The following is a 16,940-nucleotide window of genomic DNA, read 5'->3' as shown; positions in this document are numbered from 1 at the left end:
CCAGAATGCTGTTCCTCAAGTGGACATGTTCACAACACTAGCCCGCATTTACTACCCCTGAAATTCCTCTTGAGATCATATTTGTGCAAGTGTATCCACTGCTGGGCCCCTGGTGCCTCCAAAACAGCGACTGGCGTCTCAACCACCATAACCCCATAAGACTCTGCATCCTTTTGTTTCTTTAAGGATGATAAAGAAATAAAAAAACTCCTGCCCCCTGATCTTTTAAAAACAGTGACCATGGCTATGGTCCTCACAAGGATTGACTACTGTAATAGTCTCTACCTTACTCCTGCATCAGATCTTCTGAAAAGACTCCAGATTTAGCAAAACGCTGCTGCCTGTTTCATCTTTAAAATTCCCAAATATGAATCGGCTAGAGAAGCCATCAGAAAACTGCATTGGTTGCCAGTTAGACAACGATGCAAGTTCAAAGCCCTTTGTCTGGCATTTAAATCTCTGAACGGACTCGGGCCTGACCATTTTATGAGAAAACTTAAATGGTACATGCCGGGAAGAGCACTACGCTCAGGCTCTGCCAGGAACATGGTGGTCCCCTCATTTAAAAATGCCACCGCGGGAGGGGGGATGGGGAGTTTTTACAGGACCAATGCAATGCTCTGGAACAGTCTGCCACTGACTCTAAAAATAGCCCCTTCCCCACTCAGCTTCAGAAAAGTCCTAAAAACCTGGCTTTTCACACAGTATTGATAAAGCACCCTACTCTTGTGCTCAACCCATAGTGGATACTGTTACTGCCTTAGTTCAGATTTCAATAGCGTCAAGACGCCCTCGGGCATAAGTTGCGCTTTATAAATCATATTTACATTACATTACCAATTATCGCCTCCTTCGACACCGTCCCTCATGAGGCCCTCTTGAGAAGACTTCACGAGATTGGTCTCAGAGGGACGGTGTTGAGCTGGCTGAGATCTTACCTAGCGGGTCGTCGACAAGTGGTCTGGGCCCCTCCGTACTCCCCTGAGGTGCCGCCTATGGATGTCGGAGTCCCACAAGGGTCGGTGCTGAGCCCGACCCTTTTTAACATCTTCATGACTCCACTGGCGGTACTTGCGGAGTTCATGGGTGCCCAGATCATATCATACGCTGACGACACCCAGCTTCTCTTCACCTGCAAGAAGGGCATGGAGTTCGATGGGGAGAGCATCCGTGGTTGCCTTGGGGCTGTCTTCGACTGGTTTCAGCGAAGCAGCCTCAAGTGCAACCCTGATAAATCTGAGGTGCTCTTCTTTGGCTGTCAGGCAGACCCGCCTTGGCAGGAGTGGTGGCCGGTTTGCATGTCACCCCCTTCCTCTTCCTCAGTGGTTGCTAAAAACCTTGGGATCATAATCGATAATACCCTTTCGTTGAAAACACAGATCACAGGTCTCACCAGCACCTGTTTTGGTCTGTTAAAAATGCTGCGTAAATTCCTTCCTCTGCTCCCTTTAGTCCACAGGAAGTTGACAGTACAGGCTCTGATTTGTTCCAGGATTGATTATTCAAATGTCCTCTACCTGGGTTTGCCGGATTACCTCCTGCATAAACTTCAGGTAGTACAAAACTCTGCGGCAAGGGCTATCTTTGGCCTACCTCGGCAAGCTAGGTCATCAGAGTTGCTTTCCTCCCTTCACTGGCTTCCTGTCAAGAAACGGATTACATTCAAAGCTCTCACATTGGCCCATAAGGCACTCCATTTAGTAGGGACCTCGTACATTCAGAAACGGCTTTCTCTCTACAAACCCACCAGATCTCTCCGATCTGAATGTCTTAGCCTGGCAACGGTTCCTCCCATTAGGAAAGTCAGGATAGGTGGACGTTCCTTTAAACATCTTGCCCCCAAACTATGGAACTCCCTTCCCGTTGATCTTCGCCGTACCTCCAATCTGCTTGCCTTTAGAAAGGCCTTGAAAACTTGGCTCTACAATCAGTAATTTGTTATGTTTCTGTTTTTTTCATTTCCTTTTTCAGCTATGGGTCAGAAAGCGCCGGGACACTCCTTGGAGTAGCTGTGCGCTATATAAGTCACCCATTAACATTAACATTAACATTGTCCTCGTTTCTCACCTTTGTAACACCTGCATACTGCAGCCAGACTCGGGCATAGGAAGGGTCATGACTGAATTGACTTGACTGGGTCTAAGGGGAACTGAAGGTTCACTGTATGCGATACTGTATTGCTCCCTGAAAATGGACCCACAATTGGTATGTATACTCCTCATTGTGATTAGCATTTCCCACGCGTCTGCCGCTGCAAACACATTTATTACACATAACCACTCTGAAAAGGTATTTCTTAATTATAAAAAGGCAACAATGTAATTGCTGCCAGCATCTATCTTTGTCTTGTCCAAGCTCACCAACTTGCCCCATTCCATATGTTATTAACTCTTAAAGACCTCTTAGTCATTATTCTTCGCACCAGATGGTTCAACATATTCAATAGACCGATCATTCTCGCCAACTGGTTTTGATATCCAATTCATAGTAATGTTCTTCTTCATATCTTTATTTTATGCTTCTATACATAATGCCTAACAGATCACCATTAAATAAATAAATATAATGCACTGATGCCCGATAGGGTTAAAGTTCAGGCTGCATGAAACCTCCAAATAAAGAAATCCATTGAGGGCAGAATAAACGGGTGAAGCCATGGACTGGTGGTGAAGCCTCTGTTGTAAGCCACAGTTTTGAGCACTGGTCATTATAAGGCTTGACAATAAGTAGAGTGATAAAGGGACACATGGAAATTTAACAAGTGGTAGGGCAGAAGTGATTCCACTAGGCATTATCACCAACATAGCATTGACTCGTAAGACAAGACCAGAACAAAACACTTCCATTTTGTTATAGTGGCATAAGTGAAACAACTAGACCTAATATATCATCTGAAAACCCTGTGTGGTAGAAAAACAAAGCAAAGAACCATGAACTGTATTGAGGTGAAAACATTGGTAGTGGATCACTCTATTCCATGTGATGTTTTCCTTGGCAATAATGTGATATCAATAATACTGCAACCAGTACTTTGGCCCATTAAATTGTAAGGTACGTATATATTTGCTTTTCATAACTCTGCTCAAACTTAACTCCAAAGGGAAGCATGATTGGCGTTAAGAGTAGTAAATGAATACTTGCCTTACAACATTTTGGTATGTCGATACACTGGATGCAGTATTATTGTATGTGGATATGACCGACCTCTATATAGTGTCATACAACCAAACCCAACAGTTCACGGACAAGGCTTGGTGTGACCTCAGTACCTTGGCTCAATGCGAGGTGGAAGAAAGCAGAATATATCCTTATAAAATACCTTAAGGGATGTTATATTTGGTAGGTAAGGCGCTCCTAAAATGACTAGGTTGTAGTGAAACAAGTGCTGACATCTCACAGGGGGAGGACATGAGTGGAATTGATGATGCTGCTGGGTCAGCAGGCCTGTGCAGTTAGGATGAACCAGTAATGCCTGCCCTCCATACTGATGGATTGTCTAGATGAGGCAGGTTTACATTTTCCTCTTCTCTGTTGTATTGATGAGCATGGAGAGTGGCTCTGGTTAAGGATGAGTGACCCCGCGTATACACCAGCTAAAAGGACAACTTCCATGTCTTGCTCATTGACATCTACAGAGAGATACAGGGCCAGATGTACGAACTAGAATTGCAAGCGCAAACAGGTTTGCGACCCGTTTGCACATGCAATTTCAGTCTGGGCCATGTACAATTCCTAAATAGCGACTCGCAATTCATTTGCGACTCGCTATTTATGAATTGAGAGTCTCTATACGGAAGGGGCGTTCCCTTCCTAATAGCGATCCCAAAGCAATCGATGAATATTTTGCAACTGCAATTGCGGTTGCATAACACTCTCAAGTTATCACCTACTTCAATTAGTAATGCACTCGCAAAAGGGAAGGGGTCCCCAGGGGTACCCTTCCCCTTTGCAACTGCATGCACAATTATTTTTTAAGGGCAGGCAGTGGTCCTAGGGACCACTGCCTGCCCTTAAAAAATGAAACAAAATTGCTTCATTTTCTTTTAATGCAGCCCGTTTCCTTTAAGGAAAACAGGCTGCATTAAACAAAAAACTGCTTTATTTAAAAGCAGTCCCAGACATGGTGGTCTGCTGAGCCCAGCAGGCCACCATCCCTTGAAGGGCCTGTCATTCCCAATGGGAATGCAAATTGCGAGAGGCTCATTAATATTCATGAGCCTCGCAATTTGCGACCCCATTGGAATCCCTAACAGTGTCTGAGACACTGTTTTACATTGGCTTTACCCCCAGATTCATCATGGTCATGTTTTGCGAGGCCTTAATAGCGAATTTTAAGGATTCGCTATTAAAGACTCGCAAAACGGGATGCATGTAGAAATCGCAATATTCTATGCGATTTCTACTGCTTCCTTATTTGCGATTAGCAGCGAATCGCAAATAAGGAAGCAATTTCAAGGGTGCCATGGTGTCCAAAGGACACCCTGTAGCACCCCTGATATGGTACTGTACATTGGTGTTGCGCACACACATATCCAAAGGACCTGTGTGTGTGTAACATACAACTTAAAAAAATGCACTAAAGTGCATTTTTCTAAGTTTTTGCTATTTACCACGTAGTTAGACTTCGCGGTAAATAGCGGCCCCAGATTGCGAATTCGCAAATTTAAAATGGTTCATGAATTGCATTTAAGGAATCTCAAATTGAGATTCCTTAAATGCAATTAATCGCAATTTAGCGATTTCTAGAATTGCGATTTTTGCATTTGGGATGATGAATCCCAAATGCAAAAATAGCGCTCGCAAAGGGCCAGATTCTCAGAATCTGGCCCTTTGCGAGCCGATTTCGGCTTGATGAATCTACCTGTTAGCGTCCTGCAATTTGCGACTCGCAATTTATTGCAAATTGGGAGGCACTAAATCCAATGGTTGTACATCTGGCCCACAATCATTTGCTGCAATGCACTCGCTGCATAACTCCAGGATGACCAAGCGTGAATGGGCATACCCAGACCTCTTTTCAAGCACTCATTCCCCAAACCCAAACACGCTAACAGGCATTTACAAAGCTCTACCTCAATACTCTTCTCCAGTCCTACACATGGTCACACGTTTGCACCGTTTCTGGCTAACTCCACTGCTTTGCCCTGATCCGACGAGGATATTTATGTTCCATCAGCTTACCCACTCCTCCCCCTACAGTCGCATGTTGACACCGATGTGTTTGCGCAGTTTCTACTCAAGCATGTTGCACACTCTTGAAACATATTGTCATGGGTATTTGCACAGTCCTCTACAGCTTCCAGGAACATAAGTGAAGTAAGATGACTGCGCAGCTCAAACAGGCCCACCCTCCACTTCTGAAACTTACAGACTTCAGTGGCTTCATAGCTCCTGACCAGTTGAGGAACAGGACCTTTATACACCCTCTTCATCCACTCTGGGCACTTGGGCGTTTGGAGTGCATGCCTTCTTCTTCTCACTCTAGAAACATCACTAAATAAGGCTATTTTTACATCCCCACCACCTAATGAAACATTCAAGATGGTGAGTTTTCAAGGAGTCCTCTCTAATAAAGCTTATGTTTACATACACGTTTACACGGCCTCTTCCTGTCCACACTGCTTACCTTGGAACGTGCCCTGCCCCAGGTATTTGCAGAGGTCTTACTTTAGCACATTTCTGCTTCCTCCTCTCGAAGACATAACTGTGGGTATTTGCACAGGTCCCCCTGGAGCACAAAGTCTCCAAACCTTAGATCTTGATTCAGATACATGGATGGTGCTGTCGAACCACTCTCTCGTTTCATAATAAGCGTGTGACTATGGACACTTGAATGAATTTTGGTTTCAAACTGTTTCCTTTATCTAGTGACGGGCCATTGGTTATACATGTTCTAGTCACTACAGTTTCAGGTGTGCTCCAAATTTTTACCCAGAGCAGTAGCGGCGCCAGGCCACTCAGATCTTCCAAATATGTCAAGCCCACTTCTTCATGATATACTAAGGCAGCTGTTTTACCAGGAACTGCCAGTAATCTACGAGTAAAACTAGTTTCTGCGTTTTTAAGGGGGGAAGCCTTATTGTACCCCCATAACCCAGCACCATAGCTTGCTGCCGAGGTGCACTCAGACTTAGGAAGGCTCAGCATTTCAGGTAAAGGCTCCGCATTTCAGGTAAAGGCTCAGCATTTCAGGTAAAGGCTTATGCTGCAATTAATGTTTGGGCGAATCTAAATATGGCTTCAGAGTTCCTATAAAAGAATTGAAGTCTAGCTGTTAAGAGGGGTGCCCAAGTAAGTGACTGATTAACATGAATTCCAAAATAATTAAAATTCTTTACATTTGCTAAAAGGTGCTCTCCCATTCTAAAATACATGAACTTTGTGCTAGGTCAGCCACACGTCATAACAAAGGATTTTGAACATTGACTTGAAGGTTCACGTCTCTCATAACTGCTAAAAATAAGTCCAGGAGGGTCTGCAGCCCATTTGCGGTGCATACGATTAATACTGTGTCGTCCACATAAAGCAAGATGGGAACAGGCTTTTCCCCCATTCCCAGCACATCCTTCTGTTTCTCGTTCAGAAAGAGTTTAATCCCGTTTATATACAATAGACCAGGGGTCTCCAAACCGGTCCTGGAGGGCCGGATCCATGCCAGATTTTTAAAATAACTACATGTATCTCAATGGGGATATCCAAAAAATCTGGCATGGATCCGGCCCTACAGGACCGGTTTGGAGACCCCTGCAATAGACAAAGAAATAGGGCCAGGATGCATCCCTACCTAACAGCCCTGGAAGATTTAACACTGGTGTCCTTATTTAACAACACCCGTTCTTGATAGGGGGTGTAGCTTGATGCCGATGGGGCAGACAGCACATCTTGGTGTGCCTGCCAATAAAGCCCTACCCAGTGTCATCCTGTAACAATAGATTCGACCCGGGGCACCAGCCTTGACCCTAAAGAACCCCTAGAGATTGGGGGATCGCCAAACTGCCCTGCCCGAGCTGAGATGGACGGACATGCTGTGCTGCTGGCATAGGTGAAGGGCTGCAGCAAAATGGCGCCCAGGCCATTCAACTGATAGAAGAAATAAGGAGACCCAAGAGGCCCGGTGCCTATGCCCTAATGGCGATGGGCACCAGGGCGTCTTGAGATGACTGCCACGGGCGGTGGCTCTGCCTGCATTGCTAGGCGACAGGGAGGGACCTGCCCCTTAGTCCCAGGGTGAAGAAGGCTTGGAAGGACAGTAACTCTAGCCTCGGCTGAGGGCTTGGAGCGGCACAGTTTGAGGCCTGCGCCAGAGGGGGAGCGCACCCTACCGGCAGACGAGTGGCACTGGCCCGACCTCGGTGAGGGGCTGATAAGTATATGAGGATAAGGCACTAGCTGAGGGTGCTGGAGGTGAGCAGCAGCAGGATGATGATGACAGCGAAGCCGAAAGTGAGAGTCTGGCCCAGTCGTGCGCACCCGGGGAGAAACGAGGCCGACGCAGCAGCTCTGGCTGCAGACAAGCGAGGCACAGTGGGGGGGGGAGCGCAGCCCCCGAGGAGCCTCGCGCCCCTGAGGTGGGCCTTGGGCCACAAATGGGCAGTCTGCAAACTGTGTGTGGAGGGCGCCCTCAGACTGCAATCGGCGGTGTGATGCTGGCGCCTGGCAGGGGTGCGGGCCTCTTGCTGCGCGATCCAGAGGAGGTGAGAGGTCCACGAGTGGTGCGGGGTCATTAGTACCTGTGCCTGGTGACTGACTCACCCCAGCTCGCCCCAATCACAAAAACTACAAAACAGCAGAGCAACACAGAAGGAACACAGCATAGTGGTACAGGAGATCTGTTGTCGCCCAGATTACAGTTTTGCAGGCGGGCAAGATCATGAGACCTGGCCAGAGGGCTTATGCCTGAAGCTATTAGGGTCCCCCGCCAGGCATTGGTTGCCTGACCAGTTCTCGCTGGAGGCAGTTGGCGGTGGTGCTCTCCTAGAAGCATAATACCAGAAGTGAGGAATAAACTCAACAGACTGCAGTGGGACCGGGTGGACGACCAGAGCTAAGAGAGATGCTACAACACAAAGAGCCCCACTAGAGCACGAAGAGCCGACTACCAAGAGGTGGCGAAGTACGCCCACTGAGGAGAAGGCCATGGGGAAAACAACCTGGAAAAAAGACCAAGATAATCCAGGACCACAGCATGAGGAGGAAGGGGGGCCTGCACAGCCAACTGATAGTCAAGTACTGCGACCTGTAGATGGGGGCAATGGGGTGAAGCGAGGGACCAAGCAGGGTTGCCCCCTGTCTCCATTGCTCTTCTCTTTGGCAATGGAGCCCTTGGCCCACTTGGCCTGATCGGGACGGAGCTATAAGGGTATAAATAAAGGGGTACATTGCCAACATATATCACTATATGCTGACAACCTATTACTTTTCCTCCATGACATAGAGGAAGACTTGGATGCGCACTGGGAATGATGTAGGAATTTGGTTCTCTCTTGCGGCTCAAAGTTTACTGACAGAAGTCTTGCTTGTTCCCCATGGACGCGAGTTGCGGGCGGCCGGCAGACTTGAGGGCCTTGCAGTGGGAGCCTTGATGCCTGTCATATCTGAGGATTAGGATCGTTAACCCCCCGCAGATCTATTGGAAGGGAATCTGGGTCCAGCCATACAATCACTACGCTGCAATGTAGAGTTCTGGAAAACATTATCCTTGTGGGTGGCATGTGGGATTGCACTCCTAAAAATGGTGGCGCTCCCTGAGCTACTATATATATTTGTGACACAACCTATTCGGATCCCCAAAATCTGGTTCACTGAGCTGGACTCTGTAATAATATAATTTTCCTGGGGAGCGGGCTGCAAAAGGGTGGCTTTTTCTACCTTAAAAAGTCCAACTCTGGAGGGGGACCTGCAGTCCCGGGCTACGAATCATACTATTTAGCCAGACAGCTACAATGGTTCATGAAGATGCGAGGAAGGCCGCGTTGTGGGACCCTTTGTTCCCAGCAGAGATGTACTGACCAGAATGCTACTGAAGGTCGGCTGTTTACCTCCGAATGCAACTAGGGAACTGCAAGTGGCGCGTTATTGCTGGACTAGATGCCTCCAGAACACGCGCAGCTAAGTCCCGTACTCACCTGACCTCTTTATGCTCATGATGGATGTTCTACCGCATGGGGGACCATGGAGTGGGATAGCTGAATGGGTGGTAGTGGGAGCAACAACTATTGGGGACCTGTACAGGGAGGCAGAGTTACTCCCCTTTGAGGACTTCCAATCCGAGTTTGATTTGCCAGGGGGCCATTTCCTACTATATAGGAAGTAACAGTGGCCTTACGATGGCACTGGAAAATGGGCACAATAGAAGTGCATCTCCATAAAGCCTGCCAATATATAAGCATATCAGGAGGTACGGTTAAGGCGATCACATGCCTCTACAAAGCAATAAGAGGAGACATGCTTCTGTCATTGGATGGCCTATGAGCCAGGTGGGAGAAGGATCTAGACACTCCCCTGATGGACAGAGATTGGAAAGTATCCTAGGACGAACCACCAAGGTGTCCATGAATGCACGCTTTAAACCAGTTAACTTCCACATTTTCCATAGAGCATCCCTCACACCTGGCCGCATCAATAACATGTTCCATAGGATGGATGCTGCCTGCCCCAGATGCAGAGAGGTAGGGCCTGGCCGGTTCCACAGGACTACTGAGAGGGGGTAACCATATAGTAGCTGACGTTACAGAAAAAACTCCACCCTTCCTGCCTGCTCATTGCTTGTTGGAGCGGTTCCCTCATATGTCCAAAACAAGTATCCAGTAAACTCCAGGACCTCAGCCTTCATGTTAGCAAACAGCAAAATAACTGGAAAGCCCCGGGGCCCCTGCATGGCTGAATGGTGACAAGAACTAGATAGGTGGGCAGACTGCAAGGCAATAGTACTGAATAGAGAGGCAAATTAAGGATCCGATTCTTAGACAGAGCCAGGGCTTGGGAAGCATTAGTGGATACTTTGAAACATCCAGACGATGCCACACGGACAGATGCACCTGAGGACACATCAGCACCGGGCACCTCACAATTATCCCAGAGACTACTAGAATAAGAAGTAGAGACGCGGATACCCGAGACCCATAAACAGCAAGGAGAGACGTGGCTGAACAGGACACGGGATGATGGAAGTGTGTAAGAAGCGAACAGGAGAATAGACTCTTAATGGAATGGAATAAGACTTATATTGTGCAAACTTAGCCCGGAGGGGCATCAAGGCGCATAACTACACAGAGAAATAGGGGCCAAGAGGGCAGATACAGCAAGTAGTAGGTTCGTAAGCCTGAGAAAAGAGCCAAGTCTTCAAGAGCTTCCGGAAGATCGACAGGGAGGGTTGGCTAGACAATTCAGGGGGGAGACTATTCCATAATTTCGAGGCAATAGTGGAGAAGGCTCGACCACCCCATCTAGTCTTTTTAAATCTGGGGACAGCGAGGAGATTTTTCGAGGAAGACAAATCAATGACGAGGAACACCACTGGGGGAAGGTATCCCACCCTATTGAACCACAACATAGGACACACTAGAACAAATTCGGATACACCTGCGTCCACGACTCACAGGGAAAGGAGGAGGGAGGGGGAAGGGGAGATGGCTCACAGTGTAGCAACTTTGAGGGCCAAGATAAACAACCACAATGCGGCTATAAGCATTGCAGGAGAAAGGAAAATGTAAGTGATGAAATGTTATCTACCCGTGCTGTGTCGTGTTATGCTAACTAAGAAAACCAATAAAATCTGTTTTTAAAAAACCCGTCTTGACGCGTGCCCATATTCAGGCATTTCCACAGAGCACACTCGAGCACAGCTTGCTCGCCTGAAATGCTAAAGCACTGCATGGAGAGCAGACACTAATTACAGCTTTACTCTCTTCAACCACGCCTCGGTGCCATCAGCTCACTGATTCTTGAACAGACTGCACTAAATCATACAGCTTCTCTTGAAACAAACCTGCACATTTACACTTACAAGGCCACTTGCAAGAGAGCTTCTTATTATAAAATATGTTCAAATGTTAACATTAGAAAAGCCTCCTTCAAGCACACTGATTCGTCTTGAGACATGTTTTTGACAACCCAAATTTGTCAACTGCTTCTCTTCCAAAACATTTCAGAAATGGATATGCAGTAAAACTAGTTATATATTGATTCTATATTTGCCCTACTATAACTGTCCTGTGACAAGCAGGCCGGTGCCTAAATGAGCTGGGGTAATGGGGAAGCCTTACAGCACCATCTAGTGGTGGTGATAAATCACAAACCAGAAAAAGTCATTAAGTATTGCTTTTTAGGGTTGAGCCTGCGAGAGCATGGGTTAGCGCATGCATCTCGCTTGTGAGGTACTATTGTTAACAAAAAAGGGACTGAGGCCCGTCCTTTTCTTAGCATTTGTTGGCTTGCATGGCATTCTTCTTTACAGCCTCGTAAATCATCAAGGTAGGCCTAGCATCATTTGCGTGTCTCTCTGTGGAGCAGGGACCAAGCACTGATTGATTCAACTTAATTAGTGCCCGTCCACTGCTCCTGACACGATTGGGGTATTATTTTGTTCTGTTTAACGTTTATTGCCCTGCAAACAGTTGGCGTGTGAATGGCAAGTCCGTGCTCAAAAGGAACCATAGAATTGTAAAGATTTATTTTGCAAAGTCTTCTTTTCTCACTTTGCACTCATGTTTTTGCTCATGGGCCCTGTTCTAAAAAGGTGAGGATTAATTTATTGCAACGCGACATTGTTTCTTTCTTATGTTTAATTTCTGGAATGATGCTTTAACACATAATCGTGCAGTACACCCCAATCCACCCCACTCCAATCCTCCCCTTTCCAATCCACCCCACCTCACTCAACACCAATCCGCCCCTCTCAATCCCCACTCCAATCCAAACCACTCCCCCAATCCTATCCAATCCAATCCATCACACTCCAATCCTCCCAACACACCCAACTCTAATCTGCCTGCTCCAATCCAAAACAATCTACCTGATCCAATCTTCTGCACTCCAATCTGCCCACTCCAATACAAACCAAACTGCCCCACTCCAAAACAATCCGCCCCACTCCAGTCCAAAACAATCTGCACCACTCCAATCTGAAACATTCTGCCCCACTCCAATCCAAAACAGTCTGCGCCACTCCATTCCAAAACAGTTTGCCCCACACCAATTTGCCTCGCTAGAATCCAAAATAGTCTGCCCCACTAAATCCAAAACAATCTGCCCCACTCCAATCTTCCCCACTGCAATCCAAAACAATTTGATCCACTCCAATCTGCCCGGCTCAAATCTGCCCTACTCCAATCTGGCTTCCTCCAATATGTCTCACTCCAATCCAAAACAACGTGGCCCATTCTAGTAGGCCCCACTTTATCCACCCCCTACAAAACAATCTGCTCACTCCAATCCATCCCGCTCCAATCTGCCTCACTCCAATCCTAACAATCTGCCCCACTCCAATATGCCCCACCCCAGAATGTTCCACTCCAATCCATCCCACTCTAATCTAAAATAGCCTGCTCCACTCTAATCCTCCCCACTCCAATCTAAAGCAATCTGCCCCACTGTAATCTGCCCCACTCCAATCTGCCCCACTCCACTCTAAAACAATCTCCCCCACTCCTGTCCATCCCCTTCAATCTTCACAACTCGAATCCAAACCAATTTGCCCCACTCCAATCTGCTCCAACCCAAATTAATTTGCCCACTCCAATCTGATCCACTCCAATTCACCCCACTCCAATCTACCTCACCCCAATCCACCCACTACATTCCACTTCACCCCACTCCAGTCCAATCTAATCTACCCCTCACCAATCCAAGCCACTCCAATCCAATCTACCCCACTCCGATCCAAGCATCTCACCCCAATCCAATCCTCCCTCCTTAATCCACCCCACTCTCTCCCCAATCCACCCCACCCCACCCCAACCCACTTCAGTCCAATCCCCTCCAATCTAAAACAATCTGCCTGACTCTAGTCTACCCCAACCCAATCCAACCCAAACTGCCCCACACAATCCAAAATAGTATGCCCCACTCCAGTCCAAAACAATCTGCCCCACTCCAATAAAAAAACAATGTGCCCCTTCCAATCTGCCCCATTCCAATCCAAAGCAATCTACCCCACTCCAATCCAAAGCAATCTGCCCCACTCCAATCCAAAACAATCTGCCCCACTCCAATCTGCCCCACCACAATACAATCCACCCCAGTTCACCCTGCCCCATGCAAATCCAGTCCAACCCAGTCCAATCCAACACACTCCAATCCATTCCACCTCAATCCATTCCACACCACACCCCACTTCAATCCAATCCACCCCACTCCGGTTCAGTCCATCCCACTCCAATCTACCTCACTCCAATACAATTCACCCCAAACCTTTTCAATCCACCCACTCCAGTCCAATCCACCCCATTCAGTCCAACCCACCCATTCTACTGCAGTCCAATCCACCTCACTCAAATCCAATTCACCCCACCCCAGTTCAGTCCATCCCAATCTATCCAATCCATCCAGCCCAATCCAATCCACCCCACTCCAGCACAATCCACCCCACTCCAATCCAATCCATCCCACTTCAATCCAACCCATCCCACTTCAATCCAACCCATCCCACTTCAATCCTCCTCCCCTACACTCCACTCTATTTCACCCCACTCCAAACCACCTTACTCCTAATCTAATCCACCCCACCCCAATCCAATCCACCCACCCCAAACCAATCTAAGTTACCCCACTCTAATCTATCCAGTCTGTCCACTCCAATCCACCCCACTCCACTCGGTCCAACCCACTCTACCCCAATCCAATTCAACCCAATCTGCTCCAATCCAATACACTCCTCAATCTCCATTCATTCATATTCACTCAACCATATTGCACCCCACTCCACTCTATACCTCTACCCTACTCCACTCCACTCTATCACACTGCACTCTATCACTTTCTCTGCCACTGAATCACTGAACTCTACTCCCCTCTGCTCAACTATACTACACTGTACTTCCCCACTCCCCTCTACGACACTCTACTTCAACATATCCAGTCTACGACACCCTACTCCCTCCACTTCACTCTAGTACACTCCACGCCTCTACTTTTAGCCATGCTGAATAGCAGCCACACTGGTATATAACATGGCAAAACCACATTGTCAAAGTCACCAATAGCTCTTGTATGTGCGAGACCTATTGTCTTTGTCAATGCTTGCTTACAATGTAAGAAGAAAGATCCAGCAGCCAAAATGCTATGGTGGCTGCAGTGCTCTAAACCCTTGCACTGTTGCTCCTTCTCACAAAATACCACAAGGTCTCACCAGGACAGAGAACGTTAAACAAAAGTGTCAGAAATTCCACAATGTGAAGCATAAAGATGGGAATTTATTTCATTTTGTAAACAACCCACGTGAGATGGCAAGAGTAAAAGAAACCGAGAAGGTCAACACGCGCTTTACTTCTTCGAGGAGAAGGGTTTGCATGGTGTGAAACCTGCCTTCACTCTTCTTGCGTCTTACTGTTGCTGCCTTTGAGTTAGTGTTGGTGTGGCTCGTGCATGTGCTTTGAGTTCAAGATGGCGTCTCCACCACGTGTGCTCAGTCTACTTTCCCTTTTGCTTCCCTTTCTCCTTCACATCCACTTCAGGATGAGCGCGTAGACTTCGATGACCTAGATTTAGAAAATGAGCCCTGGTACAAGTTCTTTTCAGAACTGGAGTTTGGACGCCCGGTAAGTGAGGCGGGGGAGGACGCATGGAGGACATGCCCGGTGTGTGCACACTGATCCCCTTGGAGGAACGTCATGGATGAGACCCACTTGGGGAGTCCTATCGCTTCACTGTGATGGACCTGGTCATGTTTTCGTGTGCAGTGAGTGCAGCATGCTTTACAGTGCAGCCTACCTTTTACTGGCTCTGTCCCCTGTAAACTTCTCACCACTAACGTATGGTTTCCCCTGCTTTTAAAGACCACCCTGTGAGATTTGTTCCAACCCAGTGTTAACACGCCTTCAGACATGTCCGAATCCAAAGTAGCTTATGTAAAGGTGGGTGACATGCTAGCGCTAGGCGTGTGGTTTGGCAGTGCTCTTTCTAGGTTAATGATATCGCAGAAATCTCTATCTCAACTTTTCCAGTTAATACTTTTTTGATTTTTAGAAGTTCACTCCTACACTCATCCATGTGCACCAAGGGAATTTTAAGGTTTGAGATACAAGCTTTTTACAGCCAACACTGTAACTGTAGCAAACACTGTACTTGGGCAGACACGCAAAATCAATGGGCTGAATTTACAGCTGGGTAGGAAGGGGGTGAGTACCAAAATCAGAGGGAAATGCACGAGCAGAATGTCCTTCACCATATTATTTCTCCGGTGTAAGAAATGTAATTTCTGAATTCTCTTCCAGAAGTAGCACCTCCTCCAGAAAATGAAGGCTCGTTATCACCCACCTGCATACCCCACAAAACATTCATGCTTACATGTACCCATCCCATCATTATCACCATTCAGTATCTGTAGCGCTTTACCCTAGAAGTGTATTGACCTACATCACTCGTAATTTTTAAGCCTGAGCTAGCAAGAGTGAGCTACAAAGTACAGGTTCACGCAGCAAAATGTGTACTCTACAAAAAAAGGGACATGTTTTTTATAATCTCACACATTTTTGCTGATGGGATTACCAGATGATCCTTTTCAGAATGTACCTCAAAATGTGTACAGAGTGATAGATTTAATATCTTTTTAATTGCTATATTTTATAATTGAGAGAGTCTGCTGTTGGGAGAGGCTACGATAATGAACACCCCATAGGGATGTTAAAATATACTTAAAATGCCTTCATAAATATTAGTTTTCACTTTACTATGAAGCTGCCTTCCTTTGTACCAATATCATATTCTTGTCGGACATCTGACGTGCACACATCAGAGTATAGTGTGCAGTTATTACAAACAAAATGCACGTCTCTTGAGTAGAGCATGAAGTGCTGGCAATGGCAGTTGCCCAGAAAGGGCACGATACAGTGCTTTAAGACAGACCCAGACAGCGCAGACAGACAGACAGACGTCCTCTTTTCAGACTGCGTGTGAGCCAGCAAAGCTCATTCCTCTGCGTGCATTGTTAAGAACATATATTCGTCAAATGAGAACCTTACATCCTCATTGGAACTTCTATCACATTAACTAAGTGGGTAAGAGCACGGCCTGTTGTGTAGCTATAACATGGTCTGTAGCGAGTAAGGTCAGAAATATAGAGCTTTGCAACAGGGCCAGACTGGGCACCAACATTCGCCCTCGAAAAAATATCCCAATGAGCCACTGCTGGAGGCCACGACTGGAAATGAACCATGGGGGGATGCTTGGGTCATGGCAACCCATCCCCCTCTGAAAGCAACCAACCCCGAGCCCAGAGCTAGCCTGTGGCCAAGGACCGCCCTGAGCGAAAGCAAACTTGGCGCACCCTCTCACTCGTCCTCTTTATTTCTCTCTGTGCCCCAGGTCAGAGTGCGACTTCTGCAGGATGACTCTGCTCCCTCTGGAGGTCGGAGCAATGGGTGTGGGCCCAGCTCACACATTCATGCTAAAGGCCGGGCCTGCCCAAGCCTGCAGCCTACCGGGAAAATGCCCGAGTTGACGGACGGCCCGTCCGGCAATTAAATCCCTGTCTTGTGTAGCATATACAAATCCACGTAGCAAGAAAATGCATTACTTTCACTTGTAATAGGGCCAGGGCTTTAAGTGGGCCGGGTCTGTCCGGGTCTGAGCACCAGCAGTTATTTTTATGGGGCCTCGAAACGGGTCTCTTTCGGGCTCTATTTTCGGAACGTTTTCTTTTTTTTTTTTTCTTGGACTTCAGATAAAAGCATGCACATCGATGTGCACAGCTCAATGCTGGCATCCTCGGGGAGCAGAATATC

At 47.2% G+C, this 16,940-nt stretch overlaps 1 protein-coding gene across 29 annotated transcripts in view; it reads left to right on the top strand.

The window, feature by feature from the left end:
- Positions 1–16,940, top strand: part of LOC147728754 (sorbin and SH3 domain-containing protein 2-like) — a 643,768-nt gene that overhangs the window by 432,717 nt on the left and 194,111 nt on the right. For 15 of the 29 annotated variants that reach the window (XM_086962510.1, XM_086962511.1, XM_086962513.1 and 12 more), the window contains one exon: positions 14,673–14,756. The exons of the other annotated variants lie outside the window; for them this stretch is intronic. In XM_086962510.1, the coding sequence (XP_086818636.1) occupies positions 14,673–14,756 (84 nt within the window). The remainder of the gene's footprint in view (positions 1–14,672; positions 14,757–16,940) is intronic. 29 annotated transcript variants of the gene reach the window in all.

Source organism: Lissotriton vulgaris, chromosome 3_1, assembly GCF_964263255.1.
Source record: "Lissotriton vulgaris chromosome 3_1, aLisVul1.2, whole genome shotgun sequence".
NCBI lineage: Eukaryota > Metazoa > Chordata > Amphibia > Caudata > Salamandridae > Lissotriton > Lissotriton vulgaris.
This window is presented reverse-complemented; position numbering and strand designations above follow the sequence as displayed.